The following is a 16,425-nucleotide window of genomic DNA, read 5'->3' as shown; positions in this document are numbered from 1 at the left end:
GTTCTGTGTATGAAGAAAAGTTGAATGTATAAGGAAACAGTAAAGAAAAGTTTAAGGAAACAAAAGTTATATGAAAGTCTGAGTGACAGACTGGAGTGAAATAAGAAACGTATATGACCCTGAGTAATGAGTTACAAAGTTACTTGAAAGATCCCTGTCAGAAAGGGAGCAGATCTTGTGTGAGACACAACGCAATTGTTAAAATTATTCACATTACTGGTTACATTGTTCTACTTTTATCAGTTATTTTAATCAATCCTCTTTTATTTAAGTATACCAGCGCTTGAAGGAATACTTCCTCAAGACCACATTAGTTCCTAGAAAGCCTAAAACTCAACCTACCTACCCAGTAATAGAAAGAGTAAAAGCATAAAAGTTTGGAAAGCCTTTTAAAATTTCCTGGTGGCAGCCGGATATACCCAGTAGAACCAAACATAAAGAACACTTTTAAAGGGGAACCAGACCTCCCCAGATAAGGGGTCGTCACATATGTTATGCATGCCACTGTTTTTTGCGGTACTATTGTCTGTTTAGTGCCCGTTCTGGAGGCATTTTGGCCTGGAAAGGGTTAATAAAAGTGTGAGAGTTCCCTATTTTCACTTCTAGAATATTGTTCTGGAGTGCCTGTAATGCATGCCACTGTTTTTTGCAGTACCAGCGGTCGGATGGGGCCGGAGCTCTCCGGAGCCCCGCTCCGGGACTGCGCAGCCCAGGGGGCGGGACGGTCACATGACCAAGCCCCGCCCCCTGTGCCCAGCAGGCCTCAGTCAGTGCCACGAGGATGCTGAAGAAGGAAGGTAAGTCTGCCTACCTCCTCTGCTTCCCCGGGCCCTGCTGAGGTCTTCCCCCCCATACTGTGCTTCCCCGGCGCCCCGGGAGGCCTGGCCACCTCTCCCCGCGCTTCCTGGGGTCACGGAGATCCCCGGCACCCCGGGAGGCCCGGCCACCTCTCCCCGTGCTCTGTATTCTTGGTGCTTGGGGGGGAACAGTGGGAGGGCTTCTGGTGTCCTGGCCCCACTGATGGACCTCCTGATGGACCTCCGCAAGGCCTGGCCACCCCTCCCCATGCTTCCTGGGGTCACAGAGATCCGCGGCACCCCGGGAGGCCCGGCCACCTCTCCCCGCGCTCTGTATTCTTGGTGCTTGGGGGGGAACAGTGGGAGGGCTTCTGGTGTCCTGGCCCCACTGATGGACCTCCTGATGGACCTCCGCAAGGCCTGGCCACCCCTCCCCATGCTTCCTGGGGTCACAGAGATCCGCGGCACCCCGGGAGGCCCGGCCACCTCTCCCCGCGCTCTGTATTCTTGGTGCTTGGGGGGGAACAGTGGGAGGGCTTCTGGTGTCCTGGCCCCACTGATGGACCTCCTGATGGACCTCCGCAAGGCCTGGCCACCCCTCCCCATGCTTCCTGGGGTCACAGAGATCCGCGGCACCCCGGGAGGCCCGGCCACCTCTCCCCGCGCTCTGTATTCTTGGTGCTTGGGGGGAACAGTGGGAGGGCTTCTGGTGTCCTGGCCCCACTGCTGGACCTCCTGATGGCCCCTGTGTAACAGAGTGTTGGACTGGAGGGGCCATTGGCCTGATCCAGCATTGGCTTCTCTTATGTTCTTATGTCTGGGGCAAGGGATGCTCTGTATTCTTGGTGCTTGGGGGGGGCAGTGGGAGGGCTCCTGGAGTTTTGGCCCTGCTGGTGAACCTCCTGAGGGCACCTGGGTTTTGTCCAGTGTTTCCTCTAAGTGCAAGGTAGCTAAGAGTTTTTTAGCCTCCAGCTCTTCCTTTTTTGTCTTAATTCAGGAATGATGCCTCCAGAGCAAACTAATTTATGCAGTAGCCAAATTGCTCACTCATAGCTTTAATGCCAGTCGCTCATAAAGGAGCATCCCAGGATGTGATATCAGAGTCATGTGACAGGAAGAGGGGGAGCTGGACCATAACCAACAGACTGAAAGGGCCAAGGCCCAAAAAAAAGTCATCAAGAGGTTCCGGTGATGTCAGGGGGTGTGGCATATGCTAATAAGCTCCGGCAGCTCTTTTTCTACAAAAAGACCCGTGTGGTACTATTGTTTGTTTAGTCCCCATTCCGGAGGCATTTTGGCCTGGAAAGGGTTAATGCAAGTGTGAGTGTTTCCTGTTTTCACTTCTAGAATATTGTTCTGGAGTGCCTGCAATGCAGGCCACTGTTTTTTGTGGCACTATTGTTTGTTTAATGCCCGTTCTGGGGTGTTCTGGAGGCATTTTGGCCTGGAAAGGGTTAATAAAAGTGCAAGAGTTCCGTGTTTTCAGATCTAGAATATGGTCCTGGAGTGCCTGTAATGCATGCCACTGTTTTTTGCACTGCTATTGTGTTTACTGCCCGTTCCGGAGGCATTTTGGCCTGGAAAGGGTTAATAAAGTGTGAGAGTTCTCTGTTCCCACTTCTAGAATATTGTTCTGGAGTGCCTGTAATGCATGTCACTGTTTTCTGCAGTACTATTGTGTGTTTAATGCCCGTTCCGGGGTGTTCCGGAGGCTCCCCAGGGTAGGAGAGCAAAGGTGGCCCTCCTTTCTCTGTCCTTCCTCCCCCCTCCCCCGCTGCTCCAGCCCATAGCAGGAAAAAATGAGGGCAAGTAAGGGGCAACGGTGGGGAGGCAGTGTTGGCAACTTCCCTTCCCGCCCTTACAAGTTGCTGACAGGCCCTGCTTGCATTAAATATGTATGAGATCTGATCCTGAGCGCCTTGTGTACTTTGTCCCTGAAGTAACACAGAATGAGCACCCCCGGGTCTGTCGAGGGGTCTGAGGAGAACCTGGAAAGGACTGAGGGGAGGGGAAAAGCCTGGATCCCCAATGACCCACATTCCCACTTTATCTCTGAACAGCATACTGTCAGGAACCCAGTAAATCCACTCTCAGATCAACCGTTCTTTTGAAGAGAATTTTATTAGGAGGAGAATTGGATCTTAGCAAGGTTTGAACTCCTTGCTGGAATTGGCGAAAGATTCCCAGGCAAAGCATAGTATACCGAAACGTCACACTTCCCCCCATTGTCACACACACCTGTTCCCCCCCCCCCCCCAGCAGCACTAGAAACCGAAAGACTATAGTGGTTCCACTAGCTATAGACAGTTGTAATCTCCAAGGTCGAGGCTGTGGGAAATGGCATCTTCCTTGGGGCTTGCTTGGTGAGAAATGTTACAAAGCAACTTCTACCCCAGCACCCCCACGCACACATGTCCGGCACAGCCAGACGCATCACACTCACACACACACACACACCCCGTAGGAATTACATGGCAGAGGGAGCAGAGGGAAAATGGATTCTATGAAAAGCAGGTGAGGAAGACTATAGGTAACAATACATGAATATTTCGGGCCGATTCTGACACTTACGACGGCTGTTTATGACATTTAATGGACTACTGACCTTTTAAGAGATAACAAGGCGACAAGAAGGGGTGCTCAGGGGGGGGAAACAGACACCATTTGAGTTAGTTCTGGGTGAATGGCAGCCTGCAGAAGCTTTTGCAAAGCCAGAAAAGGGGCTGCTGGGCAAGATAAGGTGGTTGTTGTTGTTTTAAATAGTCATCCTGATCAGCATCAACAGAGCCCAGGAGGAAGATTTGGATGCCTCAAGGGCAGAGTCTGAGGCAGCCTTTACCATACACAGCAAAGAAGGGATGAAGGGTCTCTCCAGAGAAGGAGGCTCCCATGAACTTGTAGAGAAGGGCTGCATTGTCAGCGTCAAAAAAGGCCACCTGCCCTCCCTCGTAGTTGAGAGAGACTCTGATCCTCTTGAGGCCTTCACGGACGATCAGGAGAGGGTCAATGCCCCTTATGAAAGCCTTGTACAGGAGCTTCCACCTCCCCACAGCCCAGATCCCTTCCTCAGGAGTGAAGATGAATGTAGCCTTCACCGGCTTTCTGGCCACCCCCACCGCCCAGCCATCCTCATTTCCCACAGTGACTTCCCAGAAATGGCAGCCTGATGTGAATCCGTCACTGCCCAGCACATAGGAATGATCGAAAACGTTCTCAGGATCTTCAGGCTGGTCTTGAGCTTGACTGTGGCATTTAATGCTGCTCCGATCCTCAGACAGGATGAGTTTGGAATCAGCAGGGGTCGGCCCCAGAGTCACATTAGCTGTTGGAGAGAAACGAGGAAGGGAAGGGAAATCTGCCCCAGAGATTAACTCACTTTCTGAAGCTCAACCAAACATGCTTAAGTTCTGACTGTCCCAAGGAAAACCCACCCTTGGACAGCTCTGTTTTTAAAGCAGCAGGTTTGTTCATTTGATTTCTCTCTCCGTTTTTGCCCAGCATATATGGAAAAACAGCTGGAGCCAAAGTAGGCAGAACAAGTAGCCTCCCTCCAAACACTGTCTATAAAACCTCTGCATTTTGGGGGCCACAGAAGAAAGGGAGGCAGGAAGAGTACAGTGGTAAGAGAAAGGCACTCTGTATACTTTCAGGGGTGCTTTACTTCCTATATTCCAAAACTATATTCCAAAATCCTCAAATCTCCAGGAATTTCCCACCTGGAGTTGGCAACCCTATTTCCCAGCCAATTATCAACCTACCTTTATTTCCCCCTCACTCTTCTGCTTTCCACCTGCAGCCTCTACCGTGCTCTGAAGCCCTGAATACTACATCACATTGGCTGTCATACAGGGGCCATCTCAGCAGAATATAAGGACACAGAGTCCACCATTTCTCCAGGGGAACTGATCTGCCATCTGGAGAGCAGTTGTAATTCTGAGTGATTGCCAGCTCTCACCTGGAGATTGGCAACAACTGTTCCCCCGGAGGAAAAGTAGTCTTTCTCTGCAATGGGAACCAAAGCAGCTTACATCATTCTTCTCTCTCCCTTTTGACTTGCACAACAACCCTGTGAGGTAAGTTAGGCTGAAAGTCTGTGACTGGTCCAAAATCACCCACTCAGCAAGAACCTGGGTCTAACAGAGCCTGCTCTGAAGCATTGACTGCTGGAAGTGGGATTCCGCTCTCCTCACAAGTCCCCACGGGTCCCTTTTTGGAGAACTTTAATAACCAACTTGAACCTGGAAGGCAAATAGGGAAGTGGCATCTGGGGAAAGCAGATGCAGCTGGAAGAGTCACAACACTCTTCCTGAGCACCTGGTCCATGCCTTGCATCGGCAGGGTTCTCATGTTTCCTTCTCTTAAGACACCATTGTGTGAAACAGCTCTCAGTACTGATTGCCCAGAGCCTGTTTCACAGTCATTTAAAAGTAATTATGTAGACAGCAGGGCAACCCCTCAGAGCTCAGCTTCACTGTTATAGCTCACTCTTCCTCCAAGGAGTCTCCCCTCCCTCAGTTTATCCTCACAACAGCCCTGCGAGGTAGGCTAGGCTGAAGAAGAGTAGCTCAAGGTCCCCCACTAATCTTGGCTGAGTGGGAATTTGAACTCTTGTACCAGGCCTAGTCTGACCCTCTGGACAACTCCACTCCACTTGTTTGCCTTTGAACAAAGCCTTCAGAAACGCATTTGAGCGAGGAAACTGAACGAGTGGTGGTGGAGCTATTCCAAGGCTTCCTGGGTGATACTTTTACTCCAGATGGAGACAGGGTTGGTAATCCAACTATGTAACAAGTTCTATGTGGGTCTTCCTGCAAAGACTACTCAGAAACCACGGCTGACACAAAACACCACAGCTCTTTTACTGTTGGGAGCTAGGCAAGATATGCGTATCACCACCTATTCTGCAGTTGCTCCATTGCTTAATGATTAGTTCAGCAGATTGCTGAACTTGTTAAGGAGGGCATTTTTGCAAAGGTAATAGAAATGTGGCAAAACTGAACTGCTACTACTCATGATAGCTAATGGAACCTCCATTCTCAGAGGTAGTATACCTTTGAACAGTATCACAAGCCAATTAACCTACAAAACTGACTACCCTGTGAACTTACTTCACTAGCCAACATGATTTGACTCACCTAAATTTCCTTTTAGTTAGGTGTAGTATTTAGGAGCATGTACTCTAATCTGGGAGAACCAGGTTTGATTCCCCACTCCTCCACATGCAGCTGCTGGTGTGACCTTGGGTCAGTTACAAGTTGTTTCAGAGCTGTTCTCTCACGAGCAGCTCTCGAAAGAGCTCTCTCAGCCCCACCTACCTCACAGGGTATCTGTTGTGGGGAGGGGAAGGGAAAGGCTGCTCTGAGACTCCTTCAAGTAGTGAAGGGTGGGGTATAAATCCAATTTCTTCTTCAAAAAATAGGCAACGTTTCTAATACTTCCTCATATTGTCATCTGGAAGTGATTCCTGCCTGTCTGAGGTCTGACTGAGCACCAGGTGCTGGGGCCAAAAAAAGCAGGAGGGGGCTGTTGCTCTCATGCCCACTCTGTGGGCTTCCCACAAGCACCTGGGTGTCCACTAATGGGAACAGGATTCTGGACCAGAGAGACCTTGGATGGATCCAGCACGGCTCATGTTCTCAGGTTAAAAGACTTACATTTAGTATCAGTTACTGCTCCCGTCTTTTCTCTTTCTGATCATTCATAATTAACCCATTCATAACTCTCATGATCACAGGATGGAATTCTCAAACACCAAGGAAACATAGAAAACTTGACAACTCCACCCTCCTTCCTATGAATTTTGTCCACCGTAAGTCTTCCAAATTTACCTTTTTGCGTCCGAAGATCAGAAAGCAGAGCGTCTGGGAAAGCAGAAGGAACAGAGATTAAACATCAGACCATTGTATTTACAGGAAATCTTTAGCCATTCACAAAATTACAGGTGCTGAAATACATCCGGGGAGAGGGGGGAATCCTCCTCCCAAAGCTGCTCGCAAATATCTACATTCCTGTTATTCCAGTGGTTGGATCCAGATTAAATTTTCCACCAGCAGCAGAACAGAACTTTCACCCCACCCTTCTACAGCCCTCTGGCCTGCCCAAAACGGTGCTTATGGGGAACAAGGCGTAAAGTTTCCCAACCCCAGCATCTGCCAGGTCGCTGTCCCTCCAAACTGGGCAGCCAGCCCACAAGAGGGGAGATCCAGCCCTGTGCAGAAGATGGGAAATCCATTTGGCAGAGGAAAACCCATCCTTCCCCATGGGGATCCCTCACTGCTCCCCATCTCCCCCCAAAGAAGAGCCTGTGGCCTCTCAAGAGCCCTCTCTTGCTGTCATCACCTTCTAGTTTTTATGCCCCCCCCCCCAGTTTGACGGCAGGAGGAGAATTAAATATGGCTGTTTGGGAGCATCGACACCTGGCCAAGTCTCATGAATCGACATCAGGGCAGTCCCTTTATCTCTTACACAGATGCAATCTTTAATCTACTATCACACCACCTCTGGAGAGGACACAGTCTATGGAAAGTGGTGGTGGAAAGTGCCCTCAAGTCGCAGACAAATTATGGTGACCGCATGGGGTGGTTTTCAAGGCAAGAGACGTTCAGAGGCTGGTTTGCCATTGCCTGCCTCTGCACAGTGACCCCGGACTTCCTTGGTGGTCTCCCATCTAAATACTAACTAGGGCTGGCCCTGCTTAGCTTCCGAGATCTGATGAGATCGGGCTAAGAGGACAAGTTCTCTTGTGGATGCAAAACTGGTTAGTTAACAGGAAACAGAGAGTGAGTCTAAATGGGCAGTATTCACAATGGAAGGTAGCAAGCAGTGGGGGTACTGCAGGGCTCAGTACCAGGTCCAGTGCTTTCTAACTTGTTCATTAATTATTTGGAGTTGGGAGTAAACAGTGAAGTGGCTAAGTCTGTGGATGACACAAAGTTATTCAGGGCAGTGAGAACAAGTGAGGATTGTGAGGCAGTCCAGAGGGGTCTATTGAGGCTGGGAGAGTGGGCATCAAAGTGGCAAATGAGATTCAACATGGACAAGTGCAAAGCAATGCATATTGGAGCTAAATATCTTGACGTTCTGGCCCCACTGGTGGACCTCCTGATGGCACATGCATTTTGGCCTCTGTGTGACACAGAGTGTAGGACTGCAGGGCTACTGGCCTAATCCAACATGGCTTCTCTCACGTTCTTAAGATCTGAAGACCAACTTGGACAAAAGCTCTCTCCACATTGAACTAGAATTGTCTTTTCAGTCAGCATTCTTGAGTGACAAAGAGTCTGCCTTGCCAATTTCTGGTTCGATGTAATGACCTACATGAAATCCCTACAGCCATTCACTCTTACCTTTGAATTGCTTCATGATACCCCCCAGAAAGGGAACAATATCACAGCAGCCCTGGAGCCTCCATTTCAGGTCGGAAGAGAAAGTCACTGGAATCTCAAAGTTCTCCCTCTCCTTATACCTAGCAGGAAAAAAACTGTTTATGTTCATGGAAAACAACATTTGTGAGAGAAGTAAGAGAACAGAAAGGGAAGTGAGCAGAATTCAGGCATTGTACCACAGGCAGCTGAGAGGAGCCACAGACAGGTGCAGAATTCCAGAGAGGGATGGAAATGCTTTAGAAAAGGGAGTCCACCTCATTACAAGGGTCTTCTCACAGGCCTCCAGCAATGAAACCGAAACATAATGGGGAACCACTGTGCCAACGGTCTCCACACCTCAGCTTCATTTAAGTGGCTGCCCCTTGTGGAAAGGCACAGACAACCTGATCCGATGTTGTTGCGGTTTCCCACATTTCTCTGAACCCTCTGAGCATATGTGATACTTTGCATGGACTTCTTGACCTCTTGGACTCCATACATGGCCCTTCAATTGTCCCTGCTGCCACCTAGAGAATTCAGTGAATTAGCAGGGCAGTCTGAAAGCAAAGTGACACCTTTCTAAGGACGTGGAAGTCAGGGGGCTGAGAAGGGAGTAACTCTGCCGAGGGCTGCACTTAGAGAGTACTCATTCAGCCACTAACTGTCCTCCTGAAGTCATCTGTTCTCATGGGTGAGATAAGGATTCGACCTCCCCGTCACCTTCACAGGGTACACTTAACAAGTGGCCAGAATGTCACAATAACAACTCAAGGTTATGTCTCAAAGCCAATGGACAAATAGTTTGTTTTTTTCAAGTCTATTCTAGTAAATTAGTAAAATATATTTAGGAGGTGAAAATAGAGAATACAAAAATGAAGAGGACAGTTTCTTGCTACCTAAAGTGTATATAGGTTTCAGTGTCTCCTTCCTGGGAGACGGATCATCTTTCCCTCAGCACACACCAGACTTTATGAGATGGTCAAGGCTTCGCCCACCAGAGCAGTATTAGTCCAATAAACCCCCGGGATCATATGGCCGGCCAGGTGTGACATCTGTATGTTGATATCCCCAACCCAAGCCCCCTGGAATGCTTATGTGCTGTGCCCTTCTTCAGTATAATGACGTTTAGGGTTCAAGCACAGACCATGCTCAATCAACTGAGCTGAAAGACATAAAACAGAGGGAGGTGACATGGTGGACGTTGTGACGTCACTTCTGAGTGACTGGCTGCATGCTCTAGGAGTTTCCTCTAGTCTCCGTGATCTTTACTGTAGAGGTGGGGAAATTCCTAGAGCAGTGTGGTGGCGGGTCACTTTCAGGTCATCACCTGGAAGTGACATCACAGCCTCAGCAACACTCCCCCTCTCTCCAGCCTCCACCCTGTCCCCCCAGCAGCTCACGGTTCTGCCGTGCCATCACAGGGCTGGCAGCCCCGTATTATTCAGACCCTGTCCAGAATGACGAAGAAGGAAAATGGATGTGATGCACTTACCTCTGCAGGCTGCTGCTGATATCCTGGAAGAAAGAAAGGGAAAGTCAGCTGCCATGGACCACACTAGCACATGGAAGTCTTTCTCTGCAACTGGTTTATTTGGAACATTCACGTTTCCTCATCCTCCGATTGTCCCCCGTTCAGACTTTCCATGTCTTCAGTGCATCCCTTCTCAAACCTGCTTTGGTCCAACCAGTCCAAAAACAATGCAGCCCAAGCAGGTAGCATACTGTCTGGATGGGATTTTTGAGGCTCCACTCTCCCTGGTACCCTTTTCCTTCTGTCAGCCCATCAAGGCTACCATTTCCCCTGCTGTGCCACCAAAAAGCTATTTTTTTCAACTGATATATTACTATCATGCTATAGCTTTCACTTTCAGAAAAAAGGTCTCGCCCTTTTCATTGCAGAGATATCAGGGGACTAGCCATGCAACGAAAAGCGCCAGTCACTTCTTTGAAAAAATGAAAGCTGGGTAGTCAGAGGAACTAACAGACTGTAGCAGCAGATCGTTATAGGCATTTTGCTGAAGTATGATAGCAGCTACCAATTTTTAAAAAGCCTTCCGGTGTCCCAGGTGTGTGTGTGGGGGATTACAGGGGAAATGGCAGTGCATGGAGGAAACTGCACACAAAACTCCCATCTGGACACTCCATTGCCAGTGCAAATGACTCTGCATTCATGGTGGTGATGACAGGCAGGGAAACAGAGGATCTTTGCCAGGTGGATGAAGCCTCAAGAAAACATTTCATTCAAGGACTGGGGATGTACCTTCATCGAATGTGGCCTTGTCTTCAACAGAAAAAGTATGTAAACAGTGTCCCATTGAAGATGACCTTGAACTTTTTTTTACCAGTGACTTACCTGTAGTACTTTGCTCCCTGACTGATGACGCTTCTCCTCCATCTCCCGGATGAGTCTTTCGAGAGAGGAGAGTTCCTTGGCGCAATTGGCCTGTTGGTCGTCCCATTTTCTGGTTACCTCCTTCTCCACCTCCTCTATCTGGGCCAGCAGACGTTTTTCTTGTTCTTTCAGTCACTGGCGTAGTGTTCCAAACTCAGCCACTGTCTTTTGCCTCTCTGTTTCTGTTATTTTCTGAAAGAAAGGAAGAAAAAAAGAAAGAAAGAAAGAAAGGAAGGAAGGAAGGAAGGAAGGAAGGAAGGAAGGAAGGAAGGAAGGAAGGAAGGAAGGAAGGAGGGAAGGAAGGAAGGAGGGAAGGAAGGAAGGAGGGAAGGAAGGAAGGAGGGAAGGAAGGAAGGAAGGAAGGAAGGAGGGAGGGAAGGAAGGAAGGAGGGAAGGAAGGAAGGAAGGAGGGAAGGAGGAAGCTAGAGGGTCTAACGATTTAGGAAGGACACCGGTGACTTTTCCCAGAGACCACATCAATATTCTTTATAGATCCAGTATGGGGTAGAGATAGGTTTATCAGGCCCTGCTGATAGCGGGTGTCTCTCACCGCTGCCTACCGACTGGTGGGGAAAAAACAATGGGAAACCAGAGGGATGTCGCCAGCATCCCAACACTGGGTATAAATTTCTAAATAAATGCCAACATTCAAGCATTCCCAAGGCCTGTTCCAAAGGCTAACATGGTGTTCAGTTAGGTGTAGTTTTCCCTCAGGATTGCTTTACCTGTGCAAAATACAGCAAAGACCAGTACAGGTTAAAGAGGGGCTCTTAATCCTACCTTCTCTCTGGTTTACCCACTAAAACTGCCCCCTCGCTGCTTTACTGTCTTCATTTTTCCTTATATCACTGGGGTCCACAGTTGTTTTTTGTTTATAAAAATGAGGTGAAGTAGAAATTATTTTTAAAAACCCTGTGATCCCTAATGCATTTGCGGATTAGACAGGGGCAAATTTTAGCCGGCTGTGTGATTTAGCACATCAAGGGAAAATTAAGGATAAAAAAATATTTTGACCAGTGTATCGGTGCACCAATGCATTGGCATCAATATCTTCAGTTGAAGAATCTAACTGAAACCATGGAAAGTCAAGGCATATTCCAGAGAGACCTGACAAGTATGGAAAAGATTATAAAGTTATACCCAACCACATCAAAAGGGTTACTGTCTAAAATTTATAAGGTGATAGTGACAACAGAAACCAGAACAAAGTTAAATTACCAACTCCGTTGGGAAGAGGATCTAAATCAGCAATGGGAAGACAAAGATTGGGAATTGATCTGGGCCTCCCCAATGAACAAGTCTACGATATTTAATCTTCGTCTACAGAATTTCAAATTACTTACGAGATGGCACATGACCCCAAAACAACTAAACAAAATTAATAGAAGTAATGACTCCACTTGCTGGAAGAAATGTGCTTTCACTACACCTTGTAATTTGGTTTGTAATAATCAGATATGTTCTAGTTTAATTAGAGCCCTGGTGCATATAAAAGTATGCAGAGGGCACAATGGGTAGAGGTATTGCTGAGTAGATGGGATGACTCCGCGAAAGAAGACAGGAGGAACCTCACGTCGCTTCTTCTTGCAACAGCTAAACTAACAATAGCCTCTGTATGGAAGTCCCCTAATTCCCCCACACTGTATCTCTGCCATGATAAGCTATGGGAACAGTTTGTCATGGCTAAAATTAATTGGCCTAAGTCGAGAGACCCAGACACCTTACACCACATCACATATGAAATTTAGAAGGCTCCGGTCACCGGTGGTGAAATATATGTCAAAATACGAAATTCTCCCCACAAACATGAATTATCACAGGTGGTTGTTCTTATAATGCATTGCTCACTCTAATAATCTGGACAGTTGAATAAGTTTACATCTATTGAACGGTCAATAACACTAATCAATGGTGCAAACGTTCAGAGGAGACATTAGATAAAATGTTGAGTAAAGTATAGTAAATAAGATCATTTAGATTTTAACCAGGGTTCCTTAAAGTTCATAGTTTAAGCACTATACATTCATTTACAGTATACCCCTTGGATGCTTTTGAGTTTTTGTTTCTTTCTCTGAATTTGAATGTATAAGTAAAAGAATAAAAATATACTTTTGAAAGCTTTAAAAACAAAACAAAAAACAACCCTCCTCCTCTGTCTTTTAATCCAGACTGCAGCTTCTGTGGTTGTCTATTGTAAGAGGTGGCAAAATCCAGGAAAAAGGGAATAAGAGATGTTGTTTGGCCCTTTAGCCAAATTAGGCTGACTATTTTCTGTGACAGACGAGGCCATTCTGAATGGCAGATATCTGTCCTGAGGACTGGGGCTATCTTGTGGCTTTGGAGTCTTCCTGCATTGTTTTCCCTGATACTAGTCCCAGTTAGGGTTGCCAGGTCTGGGTTGGAAAATATCTGGGGACTTTGGGGGTGGAGCCGGGAGAGGGCGGGGTTTGGGGAGGGGCTTCAGCACAGTACAGTGCCATAGAGACCACCCTTCAAAGCAGCCATTTTCTCCAGAGGAGCTGATCTCTGTCAGGTGGGGATCAGTGGTAAAAGTGGGAGATCTCCAGGCCCCACCTGGAGGCTGGCAACCCTAGTCCCAGTTCTTGTTCACTTCCCAGCAATTGTGGCACTTACAAGCATTTCTCGGCTTTTGTCTCCAACTTCTTCTATGTATACCAGAATGTTCTCTTTCTTGGTCTTCAAAGTCTCCAGGCAGTTAAAGATCTTATCCTGAAAGCGGGGGGAAGCCTTCTGCATTAGTTCATTTGTTGTTTTTTTTCAATTTTAAAACACACATGCATTAAAAAATCAAAGAGAAAGAGAAACAGTTAATTGAAACAACACACTTGGTTCCTTTCCTGGCCTTGCAAGGTCTTGTGCATGGGGCGGGGGAGGTCCCTGAGAGTCTCTCCATACCTTGAAAGTTTTTTTCCTCAGCTGGCTAATAGCTGTCTTTTTGTAGGAGAGCCAATGGACGCCAGAGGGGCATACAACCTGGCTCCCCCCGCCTCCATTTTATCCTCACAACAGCCCTGTGAGGTAGGTTAGGCTGCAAGACAATGACAGTCTCAAGTTCATGAGCCAGTGTGGTGTAGTGGTTAAGTGCGCGGACTCTAATCTGGGAGAACCGGGTTTGATTCTCCACTCCTCCACTTGTACCCGCTGGATGACCGTGGGCAAGCCACACTTCTGATATGAGCTGTCCTTGAAAAAGAGCAGTTTATGTCAAGAGCTCTCTCAGCCCCACCCACCTCACAGGGTGTCTGTTGTGGGGAGGGGAAGGGAAAGGAGTTTGTAAGCCGCTCTGAGACACCTTTGGGTAGTGAAGGGCGGGGTATAAATCCAATCTCCTCCTCCTCTTCTTCATGATTGTTCACACAGACATTATTCCCACCGAGAGGCTTGGATTCAAACTCGAGAAGGCTATGAGAGACAAGCAGGCAAATCTACCAAGTGTTGATTCAGGTAGGTAGCCGTGTTGTTTTGAAGCAGAAGGACAAGTTTTGAGCAGCAGAACAATGTTCAGAAGTGTGTGTGTGTGTGCATTCATGAAAGCTTATATCCAGAATAAAAATTTGTTGGTCTTAAAGGAGCCACTGCCCTCAAACTTTGTTCTTCTACCAAGCACTGGACACTTATAAAGCCAGAATGCACCAGTGGTCATGAATGTGGATATTTCGGGGGCTTTCTTCTTCAGCAGTCCCCAGGCACTAAAGTGATGATTTTCGGTCTCTCTGCACTATGGCTGCTTTAGCTTATCCCTCCCCCGTCATGGGAGGCGGGCTACTTACTCCAGTGCAGGGAAGGCCATCTTAGCCGAAGCACAGGACTCGTAGGAGGAAATCTACAGAGAAATAAAAGGATCCCCACAGTTTCCTACCTTGTAATCCTGGGCAGCCTCATCTGCAGGAATCGCCTCATGACTTCCGTGCTCCTCGGATCGGCCACAGACCCTACAAATGAGGATCTCATCCGTTGGGCAGAAAAGCTCCAGGGGCTCCCGGTGTCTTTCACAGATTCCCTCCTCGGCTTGTCGCCTCTGGAGACTGAGTTTTTTGGCTATTTTGACCATGTTTGCCAGCTGCCGATTAGGCCGGACGTTCCTTGGCTCAGCGGCCTCTTTACACAGCAGGCAGGAAAGCCTCCTTCCCCTCCAGCAGCCGGTCAGGCACTCTCCGCAGAAACTGTGGCCGCAGGTGGCAATGGTCACCGGATCCCTGAAATACTCCAAGCAGATGGGACAGGTGAGTTCCTCACGGAGCTCCCTGACCAGATCCCCGGTAGCCATGGCTGCCTTACCCCTAAAGAGAAAGCCGGGATCTTACTTCCGATTTCGCTGCTTCCAAGCTGAGATTTGTGGGTGTTTCCCTTCCTGGAAATGACTGCGCATTTCTGCTGACTTGCTGCGTCACCCGGCTGTATTCAAAGCGTGAGAGATTTCAGGGGCTGCTTGCTTCCAAGGTGGGGTGAGCATTGGTTTTAGGAGAAAAGGTGTACTGTAATTGTGCAATCTTACCCAGCTCAAGTGGCATATTTGTTCTTAAGAACGAAGATCCTTTCTTGTTGAAGGCTTTCACGGCCAGTTAGGGCTCTTTTTGTAGCAGGAACTCCTTTGCATATTAGGTGACACACCTCTAATGTAGCCAATCCTCCAAGAGTTTACAAAGCTCTTCTTCCAGGGGCTACTGTAAGCTCTTGGAGGATTGGCTACATTAGGAGTGTGTCTCCTAATATGCAAAGGAGTTCCTGCTACAAAAAGAGCTCAGTCACAGTGACTGACGAAACATCAGGTCCTAAAATACTATGACCACGGCCATACAGCCTGGAAAATCTACAACTAATGAAAATCCTTTCAGTAAACTCCAAGATATGCCTAATACAACAATCTCTCTAAGTGATACTTCGTCAACACAATGTTGTCAATATACACCAAGGATCACCCCACCTTGGAATGTCATGTATATCCCTACTAATCCTCCCACCAGGTTTTGACAGCAGTTCCCTTGAAATTGCCTAGTCAAGTTAAAATTTCATATCTTGGACCAATCATGCTCCTGGGAAAGTGGGTTCAGCTATGGGACCCTTCCCCATAAAAGACCATCCCAACTGAGAAATGTGCCAGGTCCTCCTACTACCTGAACACCCCTACAGCTGCTTTGCAGGCTCCTTTTTGCTGCATCTGCCCCTGGACCTCTCCAGACTTCAAGCCCTGGATTTAAGGTTGTCTGTCCCTTCCCTAAAACTTCCCAGTTTCCTCCCTTCTCACTGTTAGGTGGTATACCCTGTTGCTGGTGTGTGGGGGACTACTTAGGGAATTAGTTCTCTCAGGTGCTTAGTGTAGGGGTTTTTTTAAAAAAAAAAACTTCCCCCCTATTTATTTGTATAAAATAAAGCGGTCTGTCTTTAAAATCACTCTCACACTCTCCTGTTCTTCATATTTTATCGTGGGGTTACCCCTGCCGAGATTCATCCTGGTATACATAGACTAAGATCCTGCACGATTCCTTTCTGGAACCCTTTTAAAGCTAGTATTTCCCTTCTTGGGGACCACTTTGGGTAACAGTACCTCATCCATGCTGAGCTCCCCCCAAAAAAATTCTGTTCTCCCCAGACTTCACTTGCAAAGCTCCAGGAAATGGGAGTTGGGAACTCCAATACATGCTCCCATTTATTAGCCACAGATAACAAGCTGGCTGCCCCAGTGTTCAGCAGCTGAAGTTTCCAGATCATCTCCAAGGGCGGCCCAGCACAAAGTTATAAATAATCCAGCCTTGGAGATTACTCACAGTGAGGATCAGCGTGGCCAGATCGGATGTCTGTAAAGAAAATGATCTGGAGTCACATGAAGCTGGGGGGGGGGGGGGGGAAATTT

The 16,425-nt window shown here is 47.9% G+C and overlaps 1 protein-coding gene and 1 pseudogene across 1 annotated transcript; both read right to left on the bottom strand.

Annotated features, from left to right (window-relative positions):
* Window positions 1–3,040: 3,040 nt before the first annotated feature.
* On the bottom strand, window positions 3,041–11,908 carry LOC107121529 (annotated as a pseudogene).
* Window positions 11,909–13,094: 1,186 nt separating this feature from the next.
* On the bottom strand, window positions 13,095–14,713 carry LOC107121554 (E3 ubiquitin-protein ligase TRIM39-like). The gene is made up of 2 exons (XM_015424480.1): window positions 14,434–14,713; window positions 13,095–13,283 (listed from the first exon to the last, which is right to left on the bottom strand). The coding sequence occupies exons 1-2, from the start codon at window positions 14,623–14,625 to the stop codon at window positions 13,161–13,163; spliced, it is 315 nt and encodes a 104-aa protein (XP_015279966.1). The 5' UTR covers window positions 14,626–14,713; the 3' UTR covers window positions 13,095–13,160.
* Window positions 14,714–16,425: the final 1,712 nt, after the last annotated feature.

The sequence above is a fragment of the Gekko japonicus genome, unplaced genomic scaffold, assembly GCF_001447785.1.
Source record: "Gekko japonicus isolate JY-2015 unplaced genomic scaffold, Gekko_japonicus_V1.1 scaffold2589, whole genome shotgun sequence".
Classification (NCBI taxonomy): domain Eukaryota; kingdom Metazoa; phylum Chordata; class Lepidosauria; order Squamata; family Gekkonidae; genus Gekko; species Gekko japonicus.
The sequence above is the reverse complement of the archived record's forward strand: the minus strand, read 5'-3'. Positions and strand labels throughout refer to the sequence as shown.

What these genes read in the sequence shown, in the direction of transcription:
- LOC107121554 (XM_015424480.1), bottom strand. Translation starts at nt 14,625, where the DNA reads ATGGTCAAAATAGCCAAAAAACTCAGTCTCCAGAGGCGACAAGCCGAG. An exon ending in AGGCTGCCCAGGATTACAAG is followed by an intron (nt 13,284 to 14,433) that starts GTAGGAAACTGT and finishes CCCCGCTTTCAG; the next exon opens with GATAAGATCTTTAACTGCCT.